Source organism: Buteo buteo, chromosome 13 (assembly GCF_964188355.1).
Source record: "Buteo buteo chromosome 13, bButBut1.hap1.1, whole genome shotgun sequence".
Classification (NCBI taxonomy): Eukaryota; Metazoa; Chordata; class Aves; order Accipitriformes; family Accipitridae; genus Buteo; species Buteo buteo.
Genome location: NC_134183.1, coordinates 446641 through 470994, shown reverse-complemented (window position 1 = coordinate 470994; position 24354 = coordinate 446641). Strand labels below are relative to the sequence as shown.

The 24354-nt window shown below is 43.2% G+C and overlaps 2 protein-coding genes across 4 annotated transcripts in view; both read right to left on the bottom strand.

The window, feature by feature from the left end:
• Positions 1-2751: 2751 nt before the first annotated feature.
• DUS1L (dihydrouridine synthase 1 like) lies at positions 2752-19144 on the bottom strand. 3 transcript variants are annotated; one of them, XM_075044053.1, is made up of 13 exons: positions 18330-19143; positions 15825-15933; positions 14269-14319; positions 12403-12515; positions 11557-11639; positions 11282-11385; positions 10161-10305; positions 9436-9532; positions 8983-9071; positions 8035-8201; positions 7447-7484; positions 4274-4349; positions 2752-3919 (listed from the first exon to the last, which is right to left on the bottom strand). In XM_075044053.1, the coding sequence occupies exons 1-13, from the start codon at positions 18564-18566 to the stop codon at positions 3768-3770; spliced, it is 1461 nt and encodes a 486-aa protein (XP_074900154.1). In that variant the 5' UTR covers positions 18567-19143; the 3' UTR covers positions 2752-3767. The 3 variants fall into 3 exon arrangements, with proteins under 3 accessions (XP_074900154.1, XP_074900156.1, XP_074900155.1); XM_075044054.1 differs by lacking the exons at positions 2752-3919; positions 4274-4349 and adding an exon at positions 4359-6982 and having other exon boundaries at positions 18330-19144; XM_075044055.1 differs by lacking the exons at positions 8983-9071; positions 9436-9532.
• Positions 19145-20660: 1516 nt separating this feature from the next.
• FASN (fatty acid synthase) overlaps positions 20661-24354 on the bottom strand; it is a 46210-nt gene continuing 42516 nt past the window's right edge. Inside the window, exon 43 of the mRNA XM_075044030.1 lies at positions 20661-23685. Within this exon, the coding sequence (XP_074900131.1) occupies positions 23548-23685 (138 nt within the window). The 3' untranslated portion in view covers positions 20661-23547. The remainder of the gene's footprint in view (positions 23686-24354) is intronic.

Here is a 24354-nt window from a genome sequence, read left to right as displayed (position 1 = left end):
AACATTTAGCTTTTTATTAGAAGAGGGGCTTTTTGAACAGACCAGGGAACTCCGAATACTCGACAGCCTTAAAGTCTATGCCTGTATGAGGAACGAAGTGGACTGTTTCCACAGGAGGTGGGAGACATGGTTTCAAGCTCCCTTCTTTAGATAAGGCAAAGAAGCATTTTTAAACTTGGTTCTCCCACGCTAATCACTGGGCTATTTGGTAGATGCCACACCCTTTTCCCTCCCCCTCGGTTTCTGTGCTAGTTCCAATTCACAAGGCAAGTTAGAGTAACACCTACCAGCTTAGTGTCTAAACTTGATTTGAATACAAGGGTCGTCAGAAATTGTGAAAGCTGCTGGAAGTCTTGGTTAGCAAGCTGATTAAGGTTGGAAGATGCTATTCCCAGAACATCGTGGAAAATATTTTGTTCAAGTAACGAGCAAATGAAATGGGAAGACTCAATAGGAGAGTTTGAACTACTTTTATTGTCATAATCTGTAGAAAGCCACAACTAAATGTTAGGCAGCATTTAAGTCCAGCCTCCAAATGGATATGAAGTTCTTACCTCTTGTGGTCCCTCTAGAGAATTTAGTGTGAATGAATGGCAACAGCTAGATAAAAGCTAGCTAGATGTAGACAAATGTCCAAAGGTATTAAGATGCACATGATCATGTGATAGGGAAGGTGCTTGAAGAAACAGCATGGAAAATTTGAACACAGAATAGAAGAAAGTGAGCAAAAGAGCAGCTGACATAAGGGTAGGCCAAGGCCTCTGCTTCACATATGGTACTCTGCTTAGTGATCTGTTAATCTTGCTTGCGGGCTCTCTTGTTATTAACGCTTTGAATGAGAACGTTTCTCCATGGATTGAATACGTCTACAGCTACTAGTAGTTTAGGGTGTTTTTTCAGCATTCTGTTCCAGTCCATGTATGAACTCATGACTGTAAACTATAACATAGTTTGTAATGCAGGTTAAGAAATATAAACTGATCTTGCTAGGGCTCAAGGGGACGTGTGTACACGTGCATGCATGAACACACACACGCATAAGCAGGGAGTAGTTGTTGAGAAGTCAAAAAAAGTGTTAAAAATGGTTTATAAAATAATCAGGGCATGCTGTTATCTCCTGATTCCTGAAAGTGCTGTGTTTCTGTCATTAAAAAAAAAAAGTCTTGAGCCCCTCTTTTGCTTGGGGGTGGGGCAGGGAAGGGTCTTCCCTCTTTTCAGAAATGCATGATGCTGCATTTGTTTTCTGACCCTGGAGGCACTTCTGATTTTTTGTTTGTTACTGTTCAGTAATCTTTCTTTTCCAAGGCAAGGGCTCTTAGGCGCTGAGAGGACACTTTGCCAGTGCTTTATGCAGACCTAGTATTCTGGGTGCTGGGTTTCCTGTTCATTTCCTTTCAGACCCAGTGTAACTTCCAAAAGGGAGTATCTGACAGATTCTGACAAGCAGAGGAAGAATCTCTGCAATTGTGATTCTAGAAAAATAAATGTCAGCCAGGTGAAGCATCAAGGAAAAAACCCACAGAAGCCTCCCTCCTGACTTCTGTCCTCCCAGTTGTGTTCAAAACAGCTATACCATGTCCAGCCTTGGTGCTAAATGACCTGTTTTATTTTAAATTTGTGTAAGGTACGTGCCTAAGTCGGCTCCAGTCTGTGGAGGTTCTGTTGCACAGGCTGAACATACGAATGCATAGCACCAGCTAAAACAGGATGAGCTGTTTTGTTTGTGAAATGAAGTGGCCGCCCATCCAGCCAAACCATCAACTGTTCAGAACTATAGACCAGAAAGTGGTAATATGAGTATCCACTCAGAGTACCTTACTACATACTGTAAGATGGTCCACTTGCTAGACATTGTGTTGGCAATTTGCTTGCTTTATTTGCTTACAGAACTGACAGCTTGACCACAACATAATTGCTTGTTACTGGCCAGTACAGTGCTGCAGTAGGCTGTTAGAGAAATGTTAGGTTATACACCAGCCTAGAATAAATTAAAATAAAACAAAAAAGACCAGTTATGAATAAAGCCTGCCTCCATGGAGGCAAACTTACTGGCTTAAAACAAGCATACTTTAGCAAGCAGGGCATGCTCGTAAACATATGCCAAATCTCTTGATGGTCTGACCATGTGAAGCAGAGGTTTGACTTGCTGGAACCAGGTTCTTGGATAGTGCAGTGGTTGGGACCGATACCCATCAGAGCCTGACACGCTCTCAGTTGCAGGCAAACCATTTTAGATGGGCAGGAATGGTTGCTCAGGACCCAGGTGAGGCATGTAACCCTGTGTCATCCTCCCCCCTGCCTCCCACCCCATTTCCTTCTTTCTCCTACCCAGTCCCCCACAATCCCTGGGCTTTTTTTTTTTTTTTTCTTCTTTTCCTCCTTAATGCCCTCCCCCCCTCCCCCCTTTTCTCCACTTCCCTTGGAAGAACAGTAGTTTAAGACTGGCTAATTTTACAGTTAAAAGCTCTAGTGCTTATTCATAACATGCCAGCTTTGCCAGACCAAGCATAGCTAGACTTCACGTTTTACAGGCTCCACAGCGCATCGTCGCTTTGTTCCCTTCAGTAGGCTACATGTGACAAGAAGGAAAGCATTAACAGGCCTGCCGCTTTTAATGTGCTAAGAAGGTGGTAGCAACTCTGCAGCAAAGATTCTCAGCCTGCAGCTGCAGGAAATGGCAGCATACTATGGAGCAGGGTCACTAAGCATGCAGTGAAGTAAACTGCATTCAGAAAACAGACCACAGGGAGATAAATTCTCAAAGCTGAGCTAAGCTTTATTTATTTATTCTAGCTTAAGACAGTATGGCTTGACTCCTAGTTCTTCAGTCTCTTAAACAGCTGCATACCATTGCTGATTTAAAAAAAATTTTTTTTTTTTTGGCTGCTGACATTCTTCACAGCATACTGAACACTGGAAGGCTACACTGACTGAGTGCCTAGGAGACACACAAAGCCCACAGGGAAAAAGGGTAAACCCCCCCCGCCTGATAGGGGTCTTGCATGTATAGACCTGCAGCTGGTTTTGACACACTTCTCAGAATTTATCAGGTGGGAAGGAGAAAGAATGATCATATAATTAAGTATGAGACTTTGAGCAGGGAAAGGTTCATGGACTTGGTTCTGACTTAGTGCATAATTTCAGACAACCCTCTCTATTAAAATAGAGACTTCATTTTACCCTAACCTTTGGCTCATGGGAGACCATTAAGCTTTATCACACCGTATAAAACTAATAATTATGAATACAACAATGTGGTTACAGCAACATCTTATAGTTTTACATTCACGTTTTCAAAGTAGTGCTAGATTCCTTTCTGCATTGAAAACATGGCCTGCTGAAACTCAGACAAATGTGACACATTTTCTATTAGTGAAGAACTCATTGACATTGCTATTTTTAGTGTGCCAGAAGGCTGTTCTAATACAAGACATTTATTCCCCAATATTAAAAACAGGACATGAAGGGCTAATGAACATACAAGAGGCAGATTATGATGGCAACTTACATAGGTTGCCCCCACCCCAAAATGCAGCATTTTCAGTCCTTAAAACACAGAATGAGAAATTTAATTGCATCCTTTTTATTTCAAATGCAGGATAATTCCCTGAGTAAGCAGCTTTTTACTTAAATAAAACTTTTCCAGAACTTAAAAATAAACCTGTGGAACAAGTTCACACAGCTGACGGTGAGCTGGAGACGGCATGTTCTTTGGCCCAGGGAAGCAGAGGCCTGGCAGGAGTCTTTAACTATTCATTTCCAAAGCTTCACACTGCACTGTCACCAGCCTCCTTCAGTACAGCAGTCTCCCCCACATCTACATCTCCTCTCCGACTGATCTCTGGGTTTTGAATTACTCTTTGACTACTCTGCCATGAAAGGGATTTTTCATATTTGGTCTTAAAAAGTAATCCATGACCTGAAGAAGCAAGGATGTGGAAAAAAAACCAAAACAAACAAAACAGAACAAAACAAAAAAAACTGAAATGAGATGACTGCACTGGTAAACAGAACAGCTCATTCGTTATAGTTATAAAGAATGGGTCCTCATAGTCTGGAAAATATGCATCCCAAGGCTTTGGAAAAAGAAGCAATATCGTACACAGAAGGAAGAGCAGGCTTTTAAAATTGTACTATAAAATTTTAGACAGCTATGTACGTAGCTTTTAACACACACGCACCCCCCTCCATAAACCAAAGATTAAAGTAATGAATATAGATGGAAGATGAGACATCTGCTCAATGACTTGTAAGGACAGTGCCACTTACTTACCTGGACAGTCTGCTGTCTCTTTGAATGCTCTTTTCTTGCAGCATCCTCGGCACATGTTAAACACACATTTATTGCCCTGGATTGGGATGGAGTTGTAAAGAAGCTTGTATCAGTGAAAATAAAATTATTGTTAACTATAATAAGCAACAACAATACAGCTCTGCACATTCAGACGTTAGAAAAAAAACCAAAACCATGAACTTGTAAATTAGGCAGTCACACAGTCCAATGAAGATGAGCAAGCTGATTTTATATGGGGGGATGGGTGCGGGGAGCCCCAGCTATCACCTGTTTGTACATAGAGAACGAAAACCAAAACAATTTCCACATTCAACATGTGCAACATCAGTAATCTGTTGGGCAGCCTGAGTTACAGAATACAAGCAGGCAAGTGCCATAAGCACTTTGGAACAAGCATCATGACATTTGTTGCAGGTGAGCTTGCTGTAGCTGTAGGTCTCTGCAAAAGCAAAAGCAGCATGTGAAACATGGTGCCCGACATGCTTGCTACCATCTGTAGCTATGCCTAAAATAAATGTTACCACAGCAGTTACTTCCCTACTTGCAGCTTAAAATATACCTGAGTATATATTAAAATATAATGTATGACCCTTAGGGAACAGCAGCAGTTGAGTTGGATAATTGACAACTTGGCTATATGAGACCAGGTGTACATAGTGCTTTGGCTCACAGGGGCTTAGTGATCATTTAGCAAAGTGGGGTTTTGTTGTTTGGTGTGTCTCCCTCCACTCCAATTAAAAATTCCTTCATGTTTAGGGAGTCCTTGGTTGAATTTTGTTGTTATTGTTTTGTTTTGTTCTCCCTCCGTTCCATGACATAGCTTAGAAACATATAATCGGGGGGGGGGGGGGGGACGGACACACGACAATAAACCAACCAAAACTACAGGCCCAGTCCCAAGATTTCAAGGGCTGCCTGCAACATTACAATGATATAAGAACAAAACAAAAATGAGACTAAGCCCAGCTTCAGACAGTCATGGTTGATGCACCAAGCTGTGTCACCTGGATTAACAATGAAACAGGATGGATTTGAAAGCAGGCCAGATGAATGCTTAGTGTTTTCCCAATAATGAGCACTGCAAGAAAAACACTTTCTTCTGTAGCTGCAGCTCCAAACTGAGGCCCAGCTGGCTGGTATGTCTAAGGTGCTATAACAGCATTACAAAAGAGAGCAACACTACATGCATGTGCCCCTGTCTCCCCACCCCCACAGATGTAATGGTACTTTTTCAGCTAGAACACAAAATTATTCCTTGCATCTTACACCTGCTTGTATGTCTGCATGCACAGATATATTAGCAGCAATAAATCTACTCTGCTCATTCAGCTCAGCAACATCTCCCTGTCAAGGAAACAGCTATGTTTCCCAAGAGAAAACGAACAAAAAAACCCCAAACAAACAAAAAAATTAACTCTTCAAATATCAAATATTTGAAGTTGCATATATAAAGTTTCAAATATATATGCTATACACAACCTGGAGAACAGCTGGCTTGTTTAACATTGCTAATGGTGAAAGTTGATGTTAATCTGCTAGCAAAAACAGAGCTGAGTATGACTAGGTGCTCATTCTTTTCTGATGAAGGGCATATATCCAAAATCAACAAAAAAAAACAGAGCTGCAGATTCCTGCCTGACACTCACTACAGACTATACTGTGATGATGTTTGAAGTATTTGTATTAGTACACCAATAACCATGCCAATTATTCAAATTCTCAATCCTTGCAGTAAAAGACCTCACCACCACTAACCCTAGTAAAAGGGGTTTGGTTTTCAATTTCACAGTAGAATGTACATAGGTAATTACTGGACATTTTGAGATTTGTTGTCAAGAGATCTTGGGAAGTTCATCTAACTAACTCACTCAACTGTCTTAGCAATAAATAACCTCAGCAGCAGTAAGACTGTACTTTTTTTGGAAAGGAAGGCAAATGATCTCAAAAAACCTACCTATGTTAGCGATTTTTATGCAGCACCTTCACCTGAGAGATTAGTTACAGTTAAGAGGCCTTTGCCTAAGTATAGACTTACCTGCCCTGCCCCCATATCATCAGGACTTGGTATGCATGCATTACTGGACCCTGGCATGGACCCACCTCAGGATTTAGAATCATAGAATGGTTTGGATTGGAAGGGACCTTTCAAGACCATTTAGTCCAATGCCCCTGCCATGGCCAGGGACATCTCCAACTAGTTCAGGTTACTCAGAGCCCCATCCAACCTGACCTTGAATGTTTCCAAGGATGGGGCATCTACCACCTCTCTGGGCAACCTGTTCCAGTGTTTCACCACCCTGTCTGAATCTGCCCTCTTTTAGTTCAAAGCCATTATCCCTTGTCCTGTTGCAACAGGCCCTACTAAAAAGCCTGTCCCCATCTTTCTTATAAGCCCCCTTTAAGTATTGAAAGGCCACAATAAGGTCTCCCCAGAGTCTCCTCCTGGCTGAAGAATCCCAACTCTCTCAGCCTTTCCTCATAGCAGAGGTGTTCCAGCCCTCTGATCATTTTGGTGGCCCTCCTCTGGACCCTCTCCAGCAGGTCCATGTCTTTCCTGTGCTGAGGACCCCAGAGCTGGACACAGAACTGCACATGGGGTCTTACCAGAGCAGAGGGGCAGAATCACCTCCTTTGACCTGCTGGCCACTCTTCTTCTGATGCAGCCCAGGATATGGTTGGCTTTCTGGACTGTGAGCACATATTGACAGCTTATGTCCAGCTTTTCATCCATCAGTACCTCCAAGTCCTTCTCTGCAGGGCTGGTCTCAATCCCTTCATCCCCCAGCCTGTATTGATACCAGGGGGTGCCCTGACCCAGGTGTAGGACCTTGTGCACATGACCTTGTTGAACCTCATGAGGTTCACACTGGCCCGCTTCTCAAGCTTGTCCAGGTCCCTCTGGATGGCATCCCATCCCTCAGGTGTGTCAACCGCACCACTCAGCTTGGTGTTGTCTGCAAACTCGCTTAGGGTGCACTCGATCCCACTGTCTATGTCATTGGTGAAGATATTAAACAGTCCTAGTCCCAATACGGACCCCTCAGGGACACCACTCCACCGATCTCCATCCAGACATTGAGCCCTTGACCACTACATGGTCATTTAATTTCCATTTAATGGAAATGCTTTAATGGACACTGGCACTGACTTACCTTAGGGTTTCCACATTGATCACATTTCGCATATTTGGCTGGAAAGAGAGAGAGAGTGTGTCCTGATTTCAGCAATGGTATTTTTATGTGGAAGAAATAAATTAAAAAAAAAACAGGATCAAAGCTTGGCACTTTTCTAGCCAGAAAGACTCTTTTTGAAATAAAAAATAGAGTATCTCAAAGAACAGTGCAAAGGTAAAGACACTTTTGACTTAAGTGCCCCTAAGCTAAATCCAAACAGAAAATTTTAATCCTCAAGTTAAATGTAAAAGAGGAGGACATCTGCTTGAAATGCATGCGAAATTTCAATTTCAAATACTAGTGACTGCCACAATTTAGTTTGTAAAGCATTTTGATCTTAAAAAGAAGCTTATAGTGGATCAGTGACCTACTTCTTTGATCCTTGTTTTCTTTACTAATGAACATAATTTGAATCACATTGCCTACTACCAAAATTTCCCGATAATCCCTCCCTCTTCTTAAAGAAGTTTATACAACTACATAAACAAGGAAAATAAATAGTGGCAATTTATGTCAAATGTGATATCAGCAAGTTTCCATGCATTTATGCCAATAAATGGAACTTACGTTTTAAAGATGGATCAAAGCTTTTATTTGGATTTCTTAACTTCTTTTTTTGTTTATTCTTTGACAGAAGCTCAGAATTTCCATCTTCCTCCTCTTCCAGAGCACGTTTCCCTCGCACCCCTTTTTCAGTCCCACTGGCTCCATTCTCCTTGCATCTCTCCTTTGGCCTGAAAGAGTGAATATCATTGTAAGTTGGCTGAAGGGAAGAAGTAGGTGTTCCCTGGCCACTATTCTGGTTTACAGCAATCTGGGTAAACTGTAAACCTTTCTATCATGGCTAAATTACAAGGAAGCATCACTGACTTTAGACGTGGAATAGAAAAATCTAACTTTTTTGTTAACATTGGCTGTTAATAACAGACACACTGTCAGATATATCAGTTGGAAAAATCAATGAAAGTTGGCCAGTTAAATTAATGAGGCACCTGTTAACCTGTTATTCCCAGGTTTTACTTCAGTATTTACTTAAGTATTAATCTTGACATGCTCATTTTCTTCAGCCCAATTTTCACAACAGAAAGGGAATAAGGTATCTGAAAAGCTTGTCCATACAACATAAGCATCCTTTATCGAATACAGGTTAGTTCCCATCTTTGCTACCCTGGCAGTTACCAGCAACATACGTGTTACATGTAACAATAAAGTACTGTCAGGTAGCATATTTGTTGCTCATCAGCTTCTCTTTCTGAGCTGCAGTGGAATTCTTGGTTTTTACTTTCCAGAGAGAGAAATCTGGGAGGATCTAAAGGAGAAGATGCATATAATGAGCAACATCCCCCGAACAAAGCAATAACCAGGAAAAAACCAAACCAGAATAAAAATAATCCAAAGTATTCACTTATTTTCAAATGAATGTAAGCTCCTAGAACAGAACTGGATGGCTCTGCACTGATAGTATGGGTGGGAAAGGCCTATGGGTACCAGTCCATGTTAGAATAGATAACTCACCCTGGCCTGATGTATGGCTGACAGATCCAGTGGAAAAAAGGCAACCCTTCTTTTGGCTTTTCTCCTTCTTTCTGATTAGCTATTTCTTCCTGCAGCATGGAATTACAGTCAGTTTACCTTGAGTTCTCAGGAAATACTCTAAATAATACTTCAAACTCCAGGAAACCACAAATTGGAATTTAAACTAACAGTTACTGACAGTTAAATATAGGCCAAAAAACTCTACTAAGACAGATGAATTGAAGCAGATTTGTAATTCCTAAATCAACTTTATCTCATGTAAAGCTGTTCAGGCTTAAGGGGCTGCTACTGTAGTAAACTACCAATATTGAGGTTGGTAAGCCACAAAGTTCCAACGAAGTGACTAACAGACATCAACTGCATGACATACATGGTAAATTCCCACCAAGTGTGGACAGTGTTGTCCTGGGAGATTAGGGCCCATCTTGGTACCTGGCATCGTAGTTTCAGCTCCCTGTTGACATCTACAATGCCCTCTAGAGTCTTCACTTTTGCTAATTCTTCACGCAGCTGCTGGTAAACTTGAAGCCTGAGGCAAATCCCAAACATCAAGTCATATTTATTCATTATTGCTAGACTGAGGAGATCAACTAAAAATGTCTTTATAAAAGCTTTTTATAGCTTTTTCTTGCTGCACTTGCCTTTGGTAGAAGCTTATCTTCTTTCTTGTAAGTCCAGAGAAAAGCACACATATCTGCTCCTCTTTTCCAAATACTTGGCACACAACCCAGGTACTTCTTTGAGATAAGCTAACATGAATGTACAGTGCATCAGCTGCTCCTCAGTAACTGCCCATGGCCATGCTCTTACTCCACAATAAACACAAGACAGCTTGCCTCACAGTGAACAAGGACTTAGTTAACTCATGTTTGCCATAAAGTGCATGTGTGCACATGGGCAATTACCATATGGTAGCTGATGTGCTGTGAGCTCACGCCCTAGCTTATCTTGTGGTAACTTGTTTGTTCCCCATGCCCTGTTTCCCGGATATGCAGTGAAGGGTAAAGGCCTCAGCCAGCATCCTCTCCAGCCAAGTCCAGGAAAGAAAACTTTGCAGCATACTAATTCTGGCCAAACAAATCCTTGTCCAGAAAAGCCAGACACTTGCTAAGCAGGATGAGCCCTGAAAACATTAAGAGTTCTCTGGAGATACTCACGTGTGATGCCAGAGCTTGAAGAGATGAGCCCTAACATAAGACAATGGACAAGGGTACTTCTGCACTATCTCCAGATACTCCTCAGCCATCTCCCACACCAATGGGTTTCGGCCCTCAAACAAGGCTGGGTTATGAAGATTACCTTCTAGGGAATGAAAAGAAATACTCAAACTTTCATTTTAGGATTGAAACAGAAAACAAAACCTAGACTCTGGAACTTGATCAGCTCTGTTGTGATTCTACTAGCCAGTCACAAACACATCACCCATGTACTCACAAAGAGGAACAGAGGGTCCATAAAACTCTAGCCTGACCTCAGGATACTGTATTTCACTATACAATTCTTAATTAAGCCAAACAGCTCATATTTAATTAAAGTACATTTTCCAGAAAGGCATCCAATCTTGACACAAAGACAGTAAAAAAACTAATAAATACAGAAGTCACTGCTTTTGTTGCCCAATGGTTAAATACCTGGATAACGGGTGTCTCACCTTATGTCTGTATTCACATTTGTCTGGCCTAAGTTTACAGATATTGCTTCTCACTATGCTTTTCTCTACTAGCTTCACAAGCCTTTTGTTAACTAGTATTTTCTAAAAATAAGATTCTACAACCCCCCTGAAAATATGTTTTATTGCTTTAACTGCACGAGTGATGGGAAGCTTTTTCTGATGTCTATCCTAGCTCTCCCTGGAGGAAGTTATGCCAGTTCTTTCTTGTCCCAACCCAACATGAACCATCTGCAGGAATATGAATCAGCAGACGCACTTACTGCATCCACATCCACTCAAAAACCATTCCATTGATTAACTGATGTCATGAAAATATTCCAGGACAACAGGAGTCCAATATGCCTTTGTCAAGTAATGAGATTTGAGCTGTCCACTCAATGGTACTACAAGTCCAACATAACAATTCTCACAAATCTTAAGTGATTCCTGGTCCTGGTCAGAGATGGCCAGTATAAGAGGAGAGAGAATGGCCACTCAGCTTTCAATCAAAGCTGTTCACCAAGTCAGTCTGATGTGAGCTTTGAATAAATGTATATAGGGCTGCTAAGAGAGTAAGAAACAGTTCGTATTCTTGTCTATTATGAGTAAAAAGTTCATTTTCTTTACCTGCACTCATGACACCATGCACTCCTGTCTTACGGATACATTCTTCCACATCACTGAGACATTGGATGTTTCCATTTGCAAATACAGGAATGCTTACAGCTTTTCTACACCAGTGAATAAAACAGATGCATAAAATTGAAAATTAGAGTCAACCCAGAAATTCTACTCCTGTCACATAAATTCATTTGCTCTTCAATGCCACAGCACACTCCGCTTAAAATCTACCTTCATAGCATGTTAGCGGAAATCCACTAAGATTGGTACTGCTCACTAACCTGACAGCTTGAATGTGCTCCCAAGATGCCACACCAGCAAGCGGTCCTTTCTGTTCTTTAGTACGGCCGTGCACAGTCAGCAGCTAGAACACAAAGTGACATTTACTCTTCATGTGTATGAACCACTGGAACAAATGCAATGACAAAAATTTCCCTTCACCTCATACGCTTCATGGGTGCCGCTGAATTCCCACTGCTATTTCAACAGTGCAGGGACTTTGGTATCACAGAAAGGTATCAGCAGCTCATCTACCATGGCATGGTCTTGGGCTTCTTTCAGCCTGCTATTCCACAGCATGACAAGATCGTATTTTGGGAGAACCTAAAGATATCCTATTGCATTGGCTCCCATTTGTGATTCACTTTGGAATTTGTGATATATTGATCTGGCTTACTCCTCAGCAGAAGGCCCGAATACTTTCAGTACTGGCTCTAACTACAGACCGTCTCTTCCAATTTAACTGGAGTTAAATCCTAGAAGGCTGCCTATTTCTTCACTAGTGGTAGTCATCTTTGATACTGTTTTTTTCTACAGCCCTGTAGATTTCATGCATTCACACTGCCTCCTGCAGCACTATGTTAGACTGAGATGCTCAACCACAGTGAAGGATACCACACTATGCAGTGATTACAAGAGAGACTCTGAAATCATGATGCCTTCCATATCATACTATTGACCTGCTGCCTATGACTGCAAATACATACAATTTCTCTGCATCCCATCTTCTCTGTGTGTAAAACAATGTAGCCTATTCATCTCCACAGTACACCAAGATCTGGTCATCAGGTGCTTTACATAGAGACCCGTGTCCAATGCAACAGTACAGGGAGCAGCTGCCTCCTTACCTGGCAGCCAGCTTTCTCCAGCATCTGTGCATACTTCACTGTCTTGTCAATTTCTGGGAAAACGCGGATTTTGCATGTGATGGGAACAGAGAGCTTCTCGTTAGCCAGTAAAACTGGGAAAGATTGAAAAGACAGGTAAGTGGGCTGCACAATGCTATGAAAAGTGCCTACTGTCCTCAAGATCTGATACTGGGTGTGGTATGGAAAAAGACTGAAAAGTTAATGCTATGCAGTTCTCACAGCTTAAAACAATCAGCAACGTCCTCTGCAATCCTTACTGCATAGGTTAATCAAGTAATAGTTAAACATTAAGCACAAAATCTGTATTCTAACAAGAAGGCACAAAATAGTCAGCATTTAATAGCCCTAACTTCTCCACTGCATCAAACCTTCACTTTCAAGGAACCACCCCCCTCAAATCTTGATCATTGATACAGGTTTACTATCATCACAGACTATTGTACTCCTCCTACTCTGCCAACAACATTAACACTCGCTTGTCCACCTTTCCTACGAGAGATGCTTTGCTTCTTTCCAAACGATCACTCAAATAATCATGACAAGCAGAGTCTTGTCCATGGCAAGCAGAAGCTTATCAACTGAGGGAGGCTGTGGACCCAATTAAGCAGTAAATGTAGGTTACACAGTCAGGGTGAAATCTAGAACACCATGTTAAACTCCCATAATCTTTACACAGTGCACGGAATCAGAAAACTACTAAAAAGAGAGCTAACAAAGACAACCAACAGGAAAACACTGAGCAGTGGCATGCCTGAAATTCTCTTTTCTTCCAGAGCTTGGATGTCTAATGTAGGAAGTCACCTGCTGTCTTCTAATCCAAATCCTAGGAGCTCTAATGATAGCTACTTCCTATCACCCTTTCAAAGAAGTAAGCAAGGTGTATACAGGTGCAAGGAGAAAAGAGTACTCCATCATTTTAAAGAAGGTTGGGGGAGAAGGATGAAGAGGAAGCTTTGCCCACCTTTTATACAATAGCCTAATCCTCTTACTAGACAGCCTGGGTTCTTGCCCAACTAGATGACCTAGGTTCTCTTCTCACCTTGAAGCTGTTCTGATTTGCATCTTTCACTCCTAAGAAAAGTGCCCTAACAACCACATTACATGCTGGGCAGGGAAGCACTGTCTTATCTTTCCAGGTTCTCAGCAGTGTCTTTGTGCCAAACATCATTCAAGATTCCCTGGACCACGGGGAATGCAAACAGAAGACTCTAACTTCACAGTTCAGACACTTGCTTTGAAGTGGAGCGAAGGCACATTCTCAGCTCTACACAATGACCAAAACCTTGCTTTTTAAATCAGTTCCTAATATATTTCTTTAAAAAAAAGTGATACTGTTCACTATGCTACCGATAGCCTGAAAACATCCTACACGAATTAGGAGGAGAGGCATAACTTGCTATGGTGTGGACAGAAAGAGTATGCTGAATTGATCAGAAAAGGGCAACTGTGGCTTCAAGCAGAAACACAACTCCTGGCACCTGAGAACTTCAAAGTGAAAAAGTAAGGCACTGGGAATTCTGCTGTTTCTAGAGTTGGAGAGCCACTAAGCCATCATTAGACTGGGACTTAACTGACTCACTTTCACCTAAAGTCAGTTTCAAGTACTGAAGTCTTTTAGCAGATCTAGTATGAGTTTGTAGTGGGGTACCACCAAGTATCTTGAGTGTGCCACTGGAATACAGTAAGAAAGAAAAAAGAAAAAAACAAACCCAACACAACCCTTCTCAAAGAAACATGCTGTATCTCCTTACCCCCCAAATCCCTAAACCTCCTCTCAATGATGAGTTCATCCCATTCCCTCTCAAAGTGAAGCCTCTCTAAAGTGACACCTCTCTAAAGACTTACTCATTCTCTGAAGAAGGTCCCACTCCTCTTGCAGAAATGCTCCGTAGTGACCTATAATAAAATAGCATATGACAGACTTGTACAGAAGAGTAAGATTCTGAAGTATACAACTTTCATAAATGTTCACATGCAAAGATCGAGACACTCATATGCCTCACTGGCAGAAACAGAATTGCTCTGCCCTGTCCAAGCTGGAAGAGTTGGATCATTCTGTTCTCCATGCCACCCTAGATTTACAGGATAAACAATGAATCCCCACACCCTACTTTCACTACTACTCCCTAAGGCTGGTGTGTTGACACTGGCAGCTCAAAGTCCAACTTTTAGGGGTTTATACCAGGTGCTTAAAAATTCCCTTCAAGATAAAACCTGATCAGATTGAAACATCCATTTGCCCTTGTCCTGGTTTCAGCTGGGATAGAGTTAATTGTCTTCCTAGTAGCTGGTACAGTGCTGTGTTTTGAGTTCGGTATGAGAAGAACTTGATAACACACTGATGTTTTCAGTTGTTGCTAAGTAATGTTTAGTCTAAAGTCAAGGATTTTTCAGCTTCTCATGCCCAGCCAGCAAGAAGCCAGCAAGAAGGGGCACAAGAAGCTGGGAGGGGACACAACCAGGGCAGCTGACCCAAACTGGCCAAAGGGGTAATATTCCAGACCATGTGACATCATGTTTAGTATATGAACTGGGGGGAGTGGGGCTGGGGGGAACTGCCGCTCAGGGACTAACTGGGCATTAGGTCAGCAGGTGGTGAGCAATTGCATTATGCACCACTTGTATATTCCAATCCTTTTATTATTAGTATTGTCATTTTATTAATGTTATCATTATCATTTTCTTCTTTTCTGTTCTACTAAACTGTTCTTATCTCAACCCACAAGTTTTACTTTTTTTTTTCCGATTCTCTCCCTCATCCCACTGAGTGGGGGGGAAGTGAGTGAGTGACTGGCTGCATGGTGCTCAGGTGCTGGCTGGGGTTAAAGCGTGTCAGCCCTATACACCACTGATATTTCCTATTAGTCTTTGAAAGAGGAATGGGCAGTTACTGAACAAATCTTTCCTCAACATCCTAACCGATACAAAATTTTCAAACACTAGTTCTGGTTTTCGAACATAACTGTCTTTGCAATATCTTTAAGGGATTCAGCAGGTGTTATCCTCTTATATACTAATGTGAATAAATTCTGCAAGTATCAAGGAAAAAGGAGATGCTAAGTGCCTGCATGATATAATTTTAAATGCAGCTTTGCAAAATTAGGCTGTTTGAGCAACTGAAATCAGAAAGAAAATCAAGCTCTTACTAAAAATACTTTTTCTGAAGGATAGTCTAGACATAAGAGCTATCACTCAAGAGAAGTTGGAATTAATTATTAGTATATCTAATTTTTGCTTTAGGCACTACAAAGCATTACCTGTTAAAGTGGGTGTAACTAAGTCTGACTTCAGCCACCCGCCCCAGCCCAGGCTTAATTTGGTCCTCTTGATGTTTTACTGCCAACATTCACATTTGAAACATGCCACTTCTCTGTTTATCCAGGGTTCAGATTTGCACGTACCTCTCTTTGCAATCATTTGGGGGCAACCCAAATTTAGGTCTATGGCATCGCAATAATCCTGAGCCAACAGTGCTGCTTGGACAAACACTTCAGGGTCATTGGCACAGAACTGAGAAAGACAAAGAGAAGTGGAATAATCAGGCAATTGCTTTCTCAAGTACTGACAACACGTTATGACATAGTCATGAAACAACTACTTGCTACAGAAAACAGGCATAATATGCACAGTTAATAACAGCAAACACCATTTTGCAAAAAAAACCCAACAAAAACTCTAACACTTACCAGCTAAAGATCCTCAACCTTCAAATAACAAAATGAGAAAGATGAGCATTCAAGAGGCAAAGAAATATTTGTAGTATATTTTACATGTAGTACCCAAGAATAAGAGGGAACAACTCTTAAAATCCCCTGTAGAACAAACAGCTGTAGCATTTTAATACATAAAGGTGGTGCAGAAGAGCTACCTGTTGTGTCTCTGTGTCTTGAGACAATTCAAACTTTGTAGATACCGATAAGCACCACTGCCTCTAAAATTAATTCACATTAATGTGGAGTGTGAAATAGACACATTGGGCTGTTAGTCCAATGCTCAGACTTAAATATAATTAATATTACATTTAAAGCACAGTGCACAAATCAATTTATTAAGAAAAATTAGGTTAATTTGAAGCTGCTTTGTTGAAGAGGACAGAGCCAGACTATTCTTCTCATTTATGCTTTTAAACAGGTTTTCTAAAAGTCATTATTAACAAAAAAACAATGTCATCACATCTTTAAATAATATGGATTTAAACTCAAACACATGTGAGCAGAAGGTGTTACTTAAACCCTACAGCACTACATAAATTATGCCTGACACCAACTAAAACCAGAAAAGGCATTTGCTTTCTCCGAGATTACTGAACACTGGAAAGCCTCCAACCAAGCCACATCAGTGAGGATTTTACACAGTAAACAAAGCCCACAGAGCAGGCTGGGCTCAGATGTACCTCTGCCTAATCTGTTTCCAAGGACCTGTGACCAAAAACCAAGCCTGCCCAGAAATACTGCAGAACTTAGTAAGGATTGCTGTACTGGGTCAATCCAAAGATTAATCTAGTTAGTTCTGTGCCTTATGTCCAATAGCGGCCAGTGGGAAGAAGCATAACACAGCAAGCTCACAGTAACTGACACTCTTCAGGTAGGCTTGCCCAGAACACACAGCTTACTGAGCTGAAGATCTGTGTTCAAAAGACTTATAGCTTTCCAAGATTATTTAAATTTCTGCCACCTGTATTTTTCTGTGGCGAAATAAACCACCTCCCACGGAAAAAGGAGAATATACAAAGCTGTACTGAGACAGACCAAAGGTCCACCTCATCCTGCTCTGATTAATGGTCAACAATGATGTCTAGGGAACAGCAGAAGCTGGAAAGCATCTTCAAGGACTTCAGAAGCAGAAGTGGTGTTTCCTGCACCTAATGACCCTCAAAAGGAGTTTTCCTTCATTTGCTTTCTAAACTCATGTAACCTTTCAGCATCCAGTACATCCCATGGTAATGAATTTTACAGTGTGTAACTATCGCTACCCTTACTTAATACTCGTTTCCCATTTGTCATCTTCAAGCCAGTCATACTTTCACAGCCTTCTCTCCCCTTAGGCAGGGGAGACACTTCTCTTCCAGGGTGAAGAGTCCTCCTCCACTTAACTGCTCCACATGTGGAAATCATGCCATTCCTCTGTTCATGCCAACCGTCTTTCCCTGCATTATTCTCCAGCTCCACAGGCCCCTCTCTCTCTCTCTCTCTGGGAGAGAAGTACCTGAACCTCACACAGTACTCAAGAAGCAGGAGCAACACAAACTTAAAAGTGTGTCCTATCTTCCTTGCATCCTTCTTCTATAGCTAAGCACTGAGCTCATGGTTTCAGAGAACTACTGAAAAAAATTGTGATCCCCCTGAGTGGTATTGCCCCAGATCTGGAGCAATCCTTGACTCTAGAAGACCAGCTGCAGTCTCTCTCTAAAGATGAGGTGTAGAGGATTGGAACCCTCTGAGAAGTCTAACGCTCCAGGCCCCTGTGGTGAAGACACCAAATCCTCTTTGCTAGACAAGGGACGAACAGAAAAACACGCTTATCTTCACGAGCCGAGTACTGCTAGCAGCATTTAGGTGAAGAAAATGAGATTTCTGTCATCCTATTTCTGTCAACCTCTTTAAAATCTGGGTGAGACCAGCTAGCTTGAGGACTCACGCGGATCTGGAGAACGTCTGGATTTGTTAACACGAAGGGGGTGGACGACGAGGGCGAGGGCGCATCTGGCAGCGCTGACTTGCTTTTGCGGCGCTACCCAGGAGCGCACCGCCAGGTGAACGCCGGGGAAGCTCTGCCCGGCAGTGCCCGCCGCCGCGCCCGCTGCTCGGGCTGACCGGGCAGGTGCCGCCGCCCCGGGGCGCAGCGGGCGGGCCGAGTCGGGCGCCGGTGGCGTTTCCCGGCGGCCCGCCGGCGGTCGCGACGCTCACCTGCACGATGAGCGGGCGGTCCTCGGGACAGGCCTCGCCGTAGAGGTTCTCGCGGCGGTAGTTGGCGTCCCTGAGGAAGACCTGGGCGTGCAGCATCGGCGTGTAGCAGAGCTGAGCGCCGTGGCGGCGGCTCAGCAGCCTCCAGGCCAGCTCGCTCTGGTCCACCATGGGCGCCACCACGTAGTGGGCGCTCCGCAGCGTCTCCCTCCAGAAGGCCTCCCCGCGCAGCTTCGGCATCTCCCGCCCGCGCAGCGCTGCGGCCGCTGCCGCCGCCGCCGCCCCGGGGCTCGCAGCCGCCGCCTGAGGCCCGGAGGCGGGCGCGATCGCTGGGCCCTGGCGGGGCGCCGAGGCGGCCGGACGGTGCCACCGCCATCTCGCTCCGGCCGGCTCAGCGGTGCAGCCGCGCGCCGTCCCCTCCGGAAACCGCGGCGCCGCCAGCAGAGGCCGCGCGCGGAAGAGTCCGGGCAACGGCAGGGCCGGCGCGCGAGGGGCGGAGGGCGCGCTCCTCCGGTTTCCCGTCGCGGCGGCGGCGGGCACCGGCTGGGACGCTACGGTCCCCTTCCGCGGCGCCTGCCGGTGCTCGGCCCTCCCCCCTCCCTCCGCACCAGCCTCGGTCCGCGGCCGCGCCCGCCTGAGGGGCGGCTGCCGTGACGACGGAGATGGGCGGCCTCCCCGCCGGCGGACGGGCGCGGTACCGCGGCGCGTGGAGCTGCCCCGCGGGCCGTGAGCCGTCACGGGAAGACCCGGCCGTGGCCGTCGGCCGGTGCGTGGCCCGCGTAGCGCGGCCCGTGGGGCAGTAGCCGGCCTTCCCCTGTCCCCGAGCCCACCCTCAATCCCGCTGTGGCGCGCGGCCCACCCTCCCTCCCCCACTTGAGCGCGTGAGGCCTGAGCAGCATTTCTGGTTTTGCGCTTTGGCCTCGGTCCCCGTCAGAGGCCGAGGAGAGGCCGTCGTTGAACGTCACAAGAACTCGGACTACGCGCGGGGGCCTTGCCAGTCCTTGGTGTCGGATGATCAGGGCAGAGAGGTGGAAGCGATCCACGTGACTGAACCGAAAACAGCAACACCCACGACAAAACCATTAGTTCTGCAGCATTTTATAAAGCTGCTGACCACCACTGGGATGAGCACAGTGGAGGATTTCCTCTTCTCAGCTGCCAGTACCTTCCAGAACATCCAAAATGCTGCATCTCCAGTCAAAACATGAGCGTAACTTTAGTCACGGGGCTTTAGATGTTTTTTCTTCACAAGGGAAAACCACCAAATTGTTATATGCAACAACAAAGCACCTGAGCCTAAGCAGGGTTCCACGCATAGTCCAGTTGTTCAGTAAGTCTGTTGGAGCCTGTCCATTGACAGCCTTCACAGTTCAAGGTCACTGTCAAAGCCTACATTTCTTTCCCCCTCTCCAACCTCCTAGCACTTGTGGCTGTGAGGAACCCTGCTGCAAGAAATAGCTAAGCTTCACACGTTTCTGATTCTTTTCCACCATCTTCCACTACCTTCCAGAAGCCTAAACGACCAGTTCTCCTCTTCTAAATACACAGCCTCTCCAACCCTCCTTCAACACTCTCATTTTGTCTTACGCAGCTGCTCCAGGTTGTTTTTTTTTCTTTTCTTTCTTTTGAGCCTGAGTTGCTGGCAATGTGTCCAATCTTCAGTTATGGTAACTTAACTAACTGCAGAAGAAATAAACAGCTGCTTCCTTTATCACTACTCCACCCTAAATCTTCTGGGTTTTACTTGACCTCCATCTCAGCACCAGAAAGCTTCTCTGCTTCTGCTGTCTGATAGTGCTGTTTAAAGGCACCAGTTCTGTTAAACTGTGAGCCTTCTTGCATTTTTTTTTTCGCTATTGTTGTTGGCGAGAGAGAGAGGCATTTCTTTCGCCTCAGGAAGGTGGTAGAATAGAAAAGGAAAAGAATAGTTTTAATGCTGATGAATGCATGTGCTATGTGCCATACATTCTTATTCTTCCTATTAAGGCCATATTGCAGATTTAAAGTCTACTGCCCACCATGTCAGCATACCAGTGTGGGTTTGTGAGCCTAAGTAAATTTATAGGGCCAGCAGGGGACCGTGTTTTTCAGTGTCAAGGTTAAGACCAGCATGGTGTAGAGAAGCCTGTGAGAACCTAGCTGAAAAGGAGGATGGAAAGCAACCATCAGTTGACAAGAGACTCCCACTTCAATTTCACCCAGGAGGGTAGATGTGAAGGACTTTGCTTCTGCCCTTGTCTTCTCAAAACAAGCAACTGCAGTATGTGATTTTGCATTATGATACTATTATTTTAGCTATGTCTATCTGACGGACTACTGAGAAACAACAAGCAGTACCAGCACTAATAAGGTCTTTATTTTTGGCACACTGTATTCAGCAGCCAGTTACATAATGGGTTACAGGGCAGCAGATTGTAATTAGACAATTAAGGGGGGGGGGGAACCCCAAACCAAAACAATTTTCTGCTTTTCAAATAACAACCACAAGAACATTGAGAGCATAGAGGCTATAAGTAATTCTTGAAGAACTTCTATTACTAAACCAGTATCTTCAAGCTTTGCTTAGATGAGACCATGCACATTCATATTTATATAAAGAACTTGTCCAACTCCTGCTTCGACAGCTGGAACAGCATTAGTCCTTGCTCCCTCCACATAGCCCATTTAGACTTGTTAAACACTTTAGCACAGAACTATTGTACTTGTTTGCTTAAAGTTTAATCACTCCTTTCTTTTTCCTTCTAGGTTTTCAAGACAACCAAGGCAAGTAGGATTTTTTTCAACTTTTTCAGGCTTACTGCAACTGCTAGTAGTTACATTTAAAACAAACCAACCAACCAGTCTACATTTGCTTTATGTAGCATCCTGTGCTAGGACGTGCATGTATAGTATGCACGTATGTCCAGTTCACATAGCCACCCTTCAGTATTAGAATCTTTGCAGCTGTAAGGCACCTCATCCTCACACATTACCCATTTCCCTCCTTCCATTACCACCTAACACCTAGTTATCATGCCCAGCAACTTAATAGCATTTATACTCATTGCCTATCTAACACTCTCAACGACCTTGAGGTAGATGCTATTAGTCCCACTTTACAGATGGGGAAACTGAGGCAGTAGCGTTAATGGCTTGTCCATAACTGCAACAATGGAGCCAGAATTAGAATTTAAGAGTTTCCACTTCATCTTGTGGGTGTGTGTTTTGGTTGTATCTAAGGTACCAAAATCATGGCAACAAGAAGCCATGCTTGAGAACAATACATCTTCTTTATTATTGTTATTATTTCTACAGACTCCAAATCAAGATATGCCAGCAGCAGTTTTTGCTTTATACCAAGAAATGAGAGATTCCAGATGAAACACAGGATTAAGAAATGGTGGTAGAGAATAAGACAAAAAGCCAACCAGTGATCAATTCTGTTTAATACTAGGAAAGCCAAAGAGAAAAAGACACTCTTTAGACCAAAGGAGAAAAAAAAAAACCAACACAAAAAAATAATAAAAAAAAAACCCCACATAAAAGAAAAAAGAACAAGACTTATTTTGGAAATGCTTTAAGCTGATATTATGTTGGTTTTATTTCAAATTTCACAAAAGAAATACTTTTTAAAACTAAAACCAGTTAACCCAGCCACTATCAACAGAGGGTGGTATAAGCAAAAGACACTAGGTCAGAACCTGCAGCAAAGAGCCACCCATTCCTGTCACTGGAATGCTCCTGTACTACCATGATACTTCACTGGGGGATGGAGAGAACTAGTGTTTTAAAGCAGTTCTGAAAAGCACAATAGCTCATCCTAGTTGGTGCTTTGTTGCTACCCAGGTTTCCTCTGTATCATAAGTGTAGCAAGGATTTACTGATTTCGGAAAGGACAGATCCAGCATAGCAAAGGCAAGAAATTTTGTAATGGAATTTTATGCAAGTTTCCTTTAAAAAGGTACTGTATCTTAAAATCATACCATCAAACTGATTACTTAGCTAACTTATGTGGGGTCTCCATTCTCATTACTGAGAGGAAAATGAATACACAAGGCTTAAGCAAGCCCTGCGCTAAATAAAACATACAGGGGCTTTGGGTAGATGCTTGTATGTTTGCCTGAGCTTTGGTTATGGGAGAGCAGGGCTAGAAGGATTTGTTCAGTTACCATTGAAGAATTCCATTTCCCACCCCGTTCCAAATGTCTGGTTGGGTGGTAAGACTGGAGGTGGGAGGGAATAGGTAAAGCAATAGTCTTAATACTTTACTAAGGTTCTGATACAGCAGAGCACAGAACCTTGCACAAATATAAACAAAGTACCTGCCTAGGGATAGGTTTGCCTGTTTTTGTCAAATCCAAGTTAAGGCTGTTCAATACAGTGGCATCTGTCAGCCACTCCCCCCCCCCCCCCCCCCCAGGAGTGGAGGATGGCAAGAACCCTCTTTTCTACCTTTTCCTTTCTGAACAGGGCAGGGCAGTGGGAAAAAAAAAAAGAAAAAAACCCCTAACAACCCAAACGAAAGAAATCAGACTGTTCCAAAGATGCACTTTTCGTTTAACAAATGTGCAACTTTGCCTTGTAGATTAAACCTTCCCCTCCAAAAAGGGATGTTTCTTTTCTCCTATAACCCACGATAAATTAAAACCAAGTAAGAAGTCTCTGGTTTGACACAATAAATACTTAGAATATATCAAATTAAAAAAATATAGTTACAAAAGCCTCAATGGAATTCTCTTTCTGACCTTACTACAGACAGATTCTTCACAGACAAAAGGTATCTCCGAAATCAGCTGCAGCTCCTCTCCCTGCTCACTGGGCTTGGTCAACAAGTGCTATCACATACCCTTTGGAATACTGTTAAGACAAAACAATATAGAGCACAAGAAATCTACTCCTAAATTTGTTTTTCATACTGCCAAGGGTGTAGGAAGCAACCATCAGTGGGGAACCCTCATAGCAGTGCAGAGTGACAGAGTCACAGCACTAGAGTAACACAGACAGGGATAGTAGGGGAAAACAAAGCATAGGAAGGGAAGGAGGAAAGAGAACCCATAAAAGTTGGGAAAGGAAAAGACGAGCAAGAAAGGGACAGAAAAAGACCAATCAAGTTCAGCTGGACTTCCCAGTTCTGGCAGCAGAGCAGATGAGATGTTGAACAACAGGAAGAGTTCCTTGGGGTCTGTCATAACAAGGAATGTTGTTGGCATTTTCTTCACCATTGACAGTAAGTAAGCAGAAGTTAACCCTCTCTGACACTGACACGTGGCTCTGCCAGTGAGCTGTGGATGATCCCAATAATTGATTCAACGCCATCTCCCTCCAATAAGGTACGGTGATCCCCTTCAATAATATGGACAGATACTTTCCCATCGCATACCTGCATAGATATAAAAAAAACCCCAACCTTTACATTCACAATATATAACCAGCTGATTATCTAGCTATTTTAGGTTTATCAGTCCTCTAAGTTACTTACAGTTTACACCACTGTATCAAACTCAGTTGAAAACAGCACCTGTTTTACTCTGACATATTTTCATAGATCAGCTGCAGGGCATGGTTTTGAACAGTGTTTTAAAGCACAATAGTTTGACAGCCTGGCAGGTAATCCACTCAAATGTAAGCTGGGCAGGAAGCAAACCAACCTGATACTAACAAAATAATTTACCTACAGTATCAAACAATAAATGATAAAGTAGCTACTTCCAAGCCCTTAAGAAAACTAAATAACTCTCCCCTCCACATAATCATTCTCCCACCACCATGAATCTTCCTTTAAGGTCATTATGTAACTTTAATAACATACAAGTTAGCCTGGAATCAATAATGAATTTAAGTTAGAAGCCTGAAGGGGTAGGAGATGCCAGAAGCAGGAGGACAATTCTGAAAATCGCTTCCTTTTCCCTAGTATCCATAGCATAATGTAAGACACTTGACTATTTTATGTGAACAGGGGCTAAAGAACAGTGACCTTACCTGGACTACAGGCCAAAAACTTAAGTTTTTTTAGGCCCACAATAAACCCACATACTAACTTAAGTGGTTC

Coding starts and splice junctions, on each gene's coding strand:
- DUS1L (XM_075044053.1), bottom strand. CDS start 18,566: ATGCCGAAGCTGCGCGGGGAGGCCTTCTGGAGGGAGACGCTGCGGAGC. Junction 8,202..8,982: donor CAGCCATACATCAGGCCAGG/GTGAGTTATCTA, acceptor TCACTCTTTCAG/GCCAAAGGAGAGATGCAAGG. Junction 4,350..7,446: donor ATCAATGTGGAAACCCTAAG/GTAAGTCAGTGC, acceptor ATCCCAATCCAG/GGCAATAAATGTGTGTTTAA.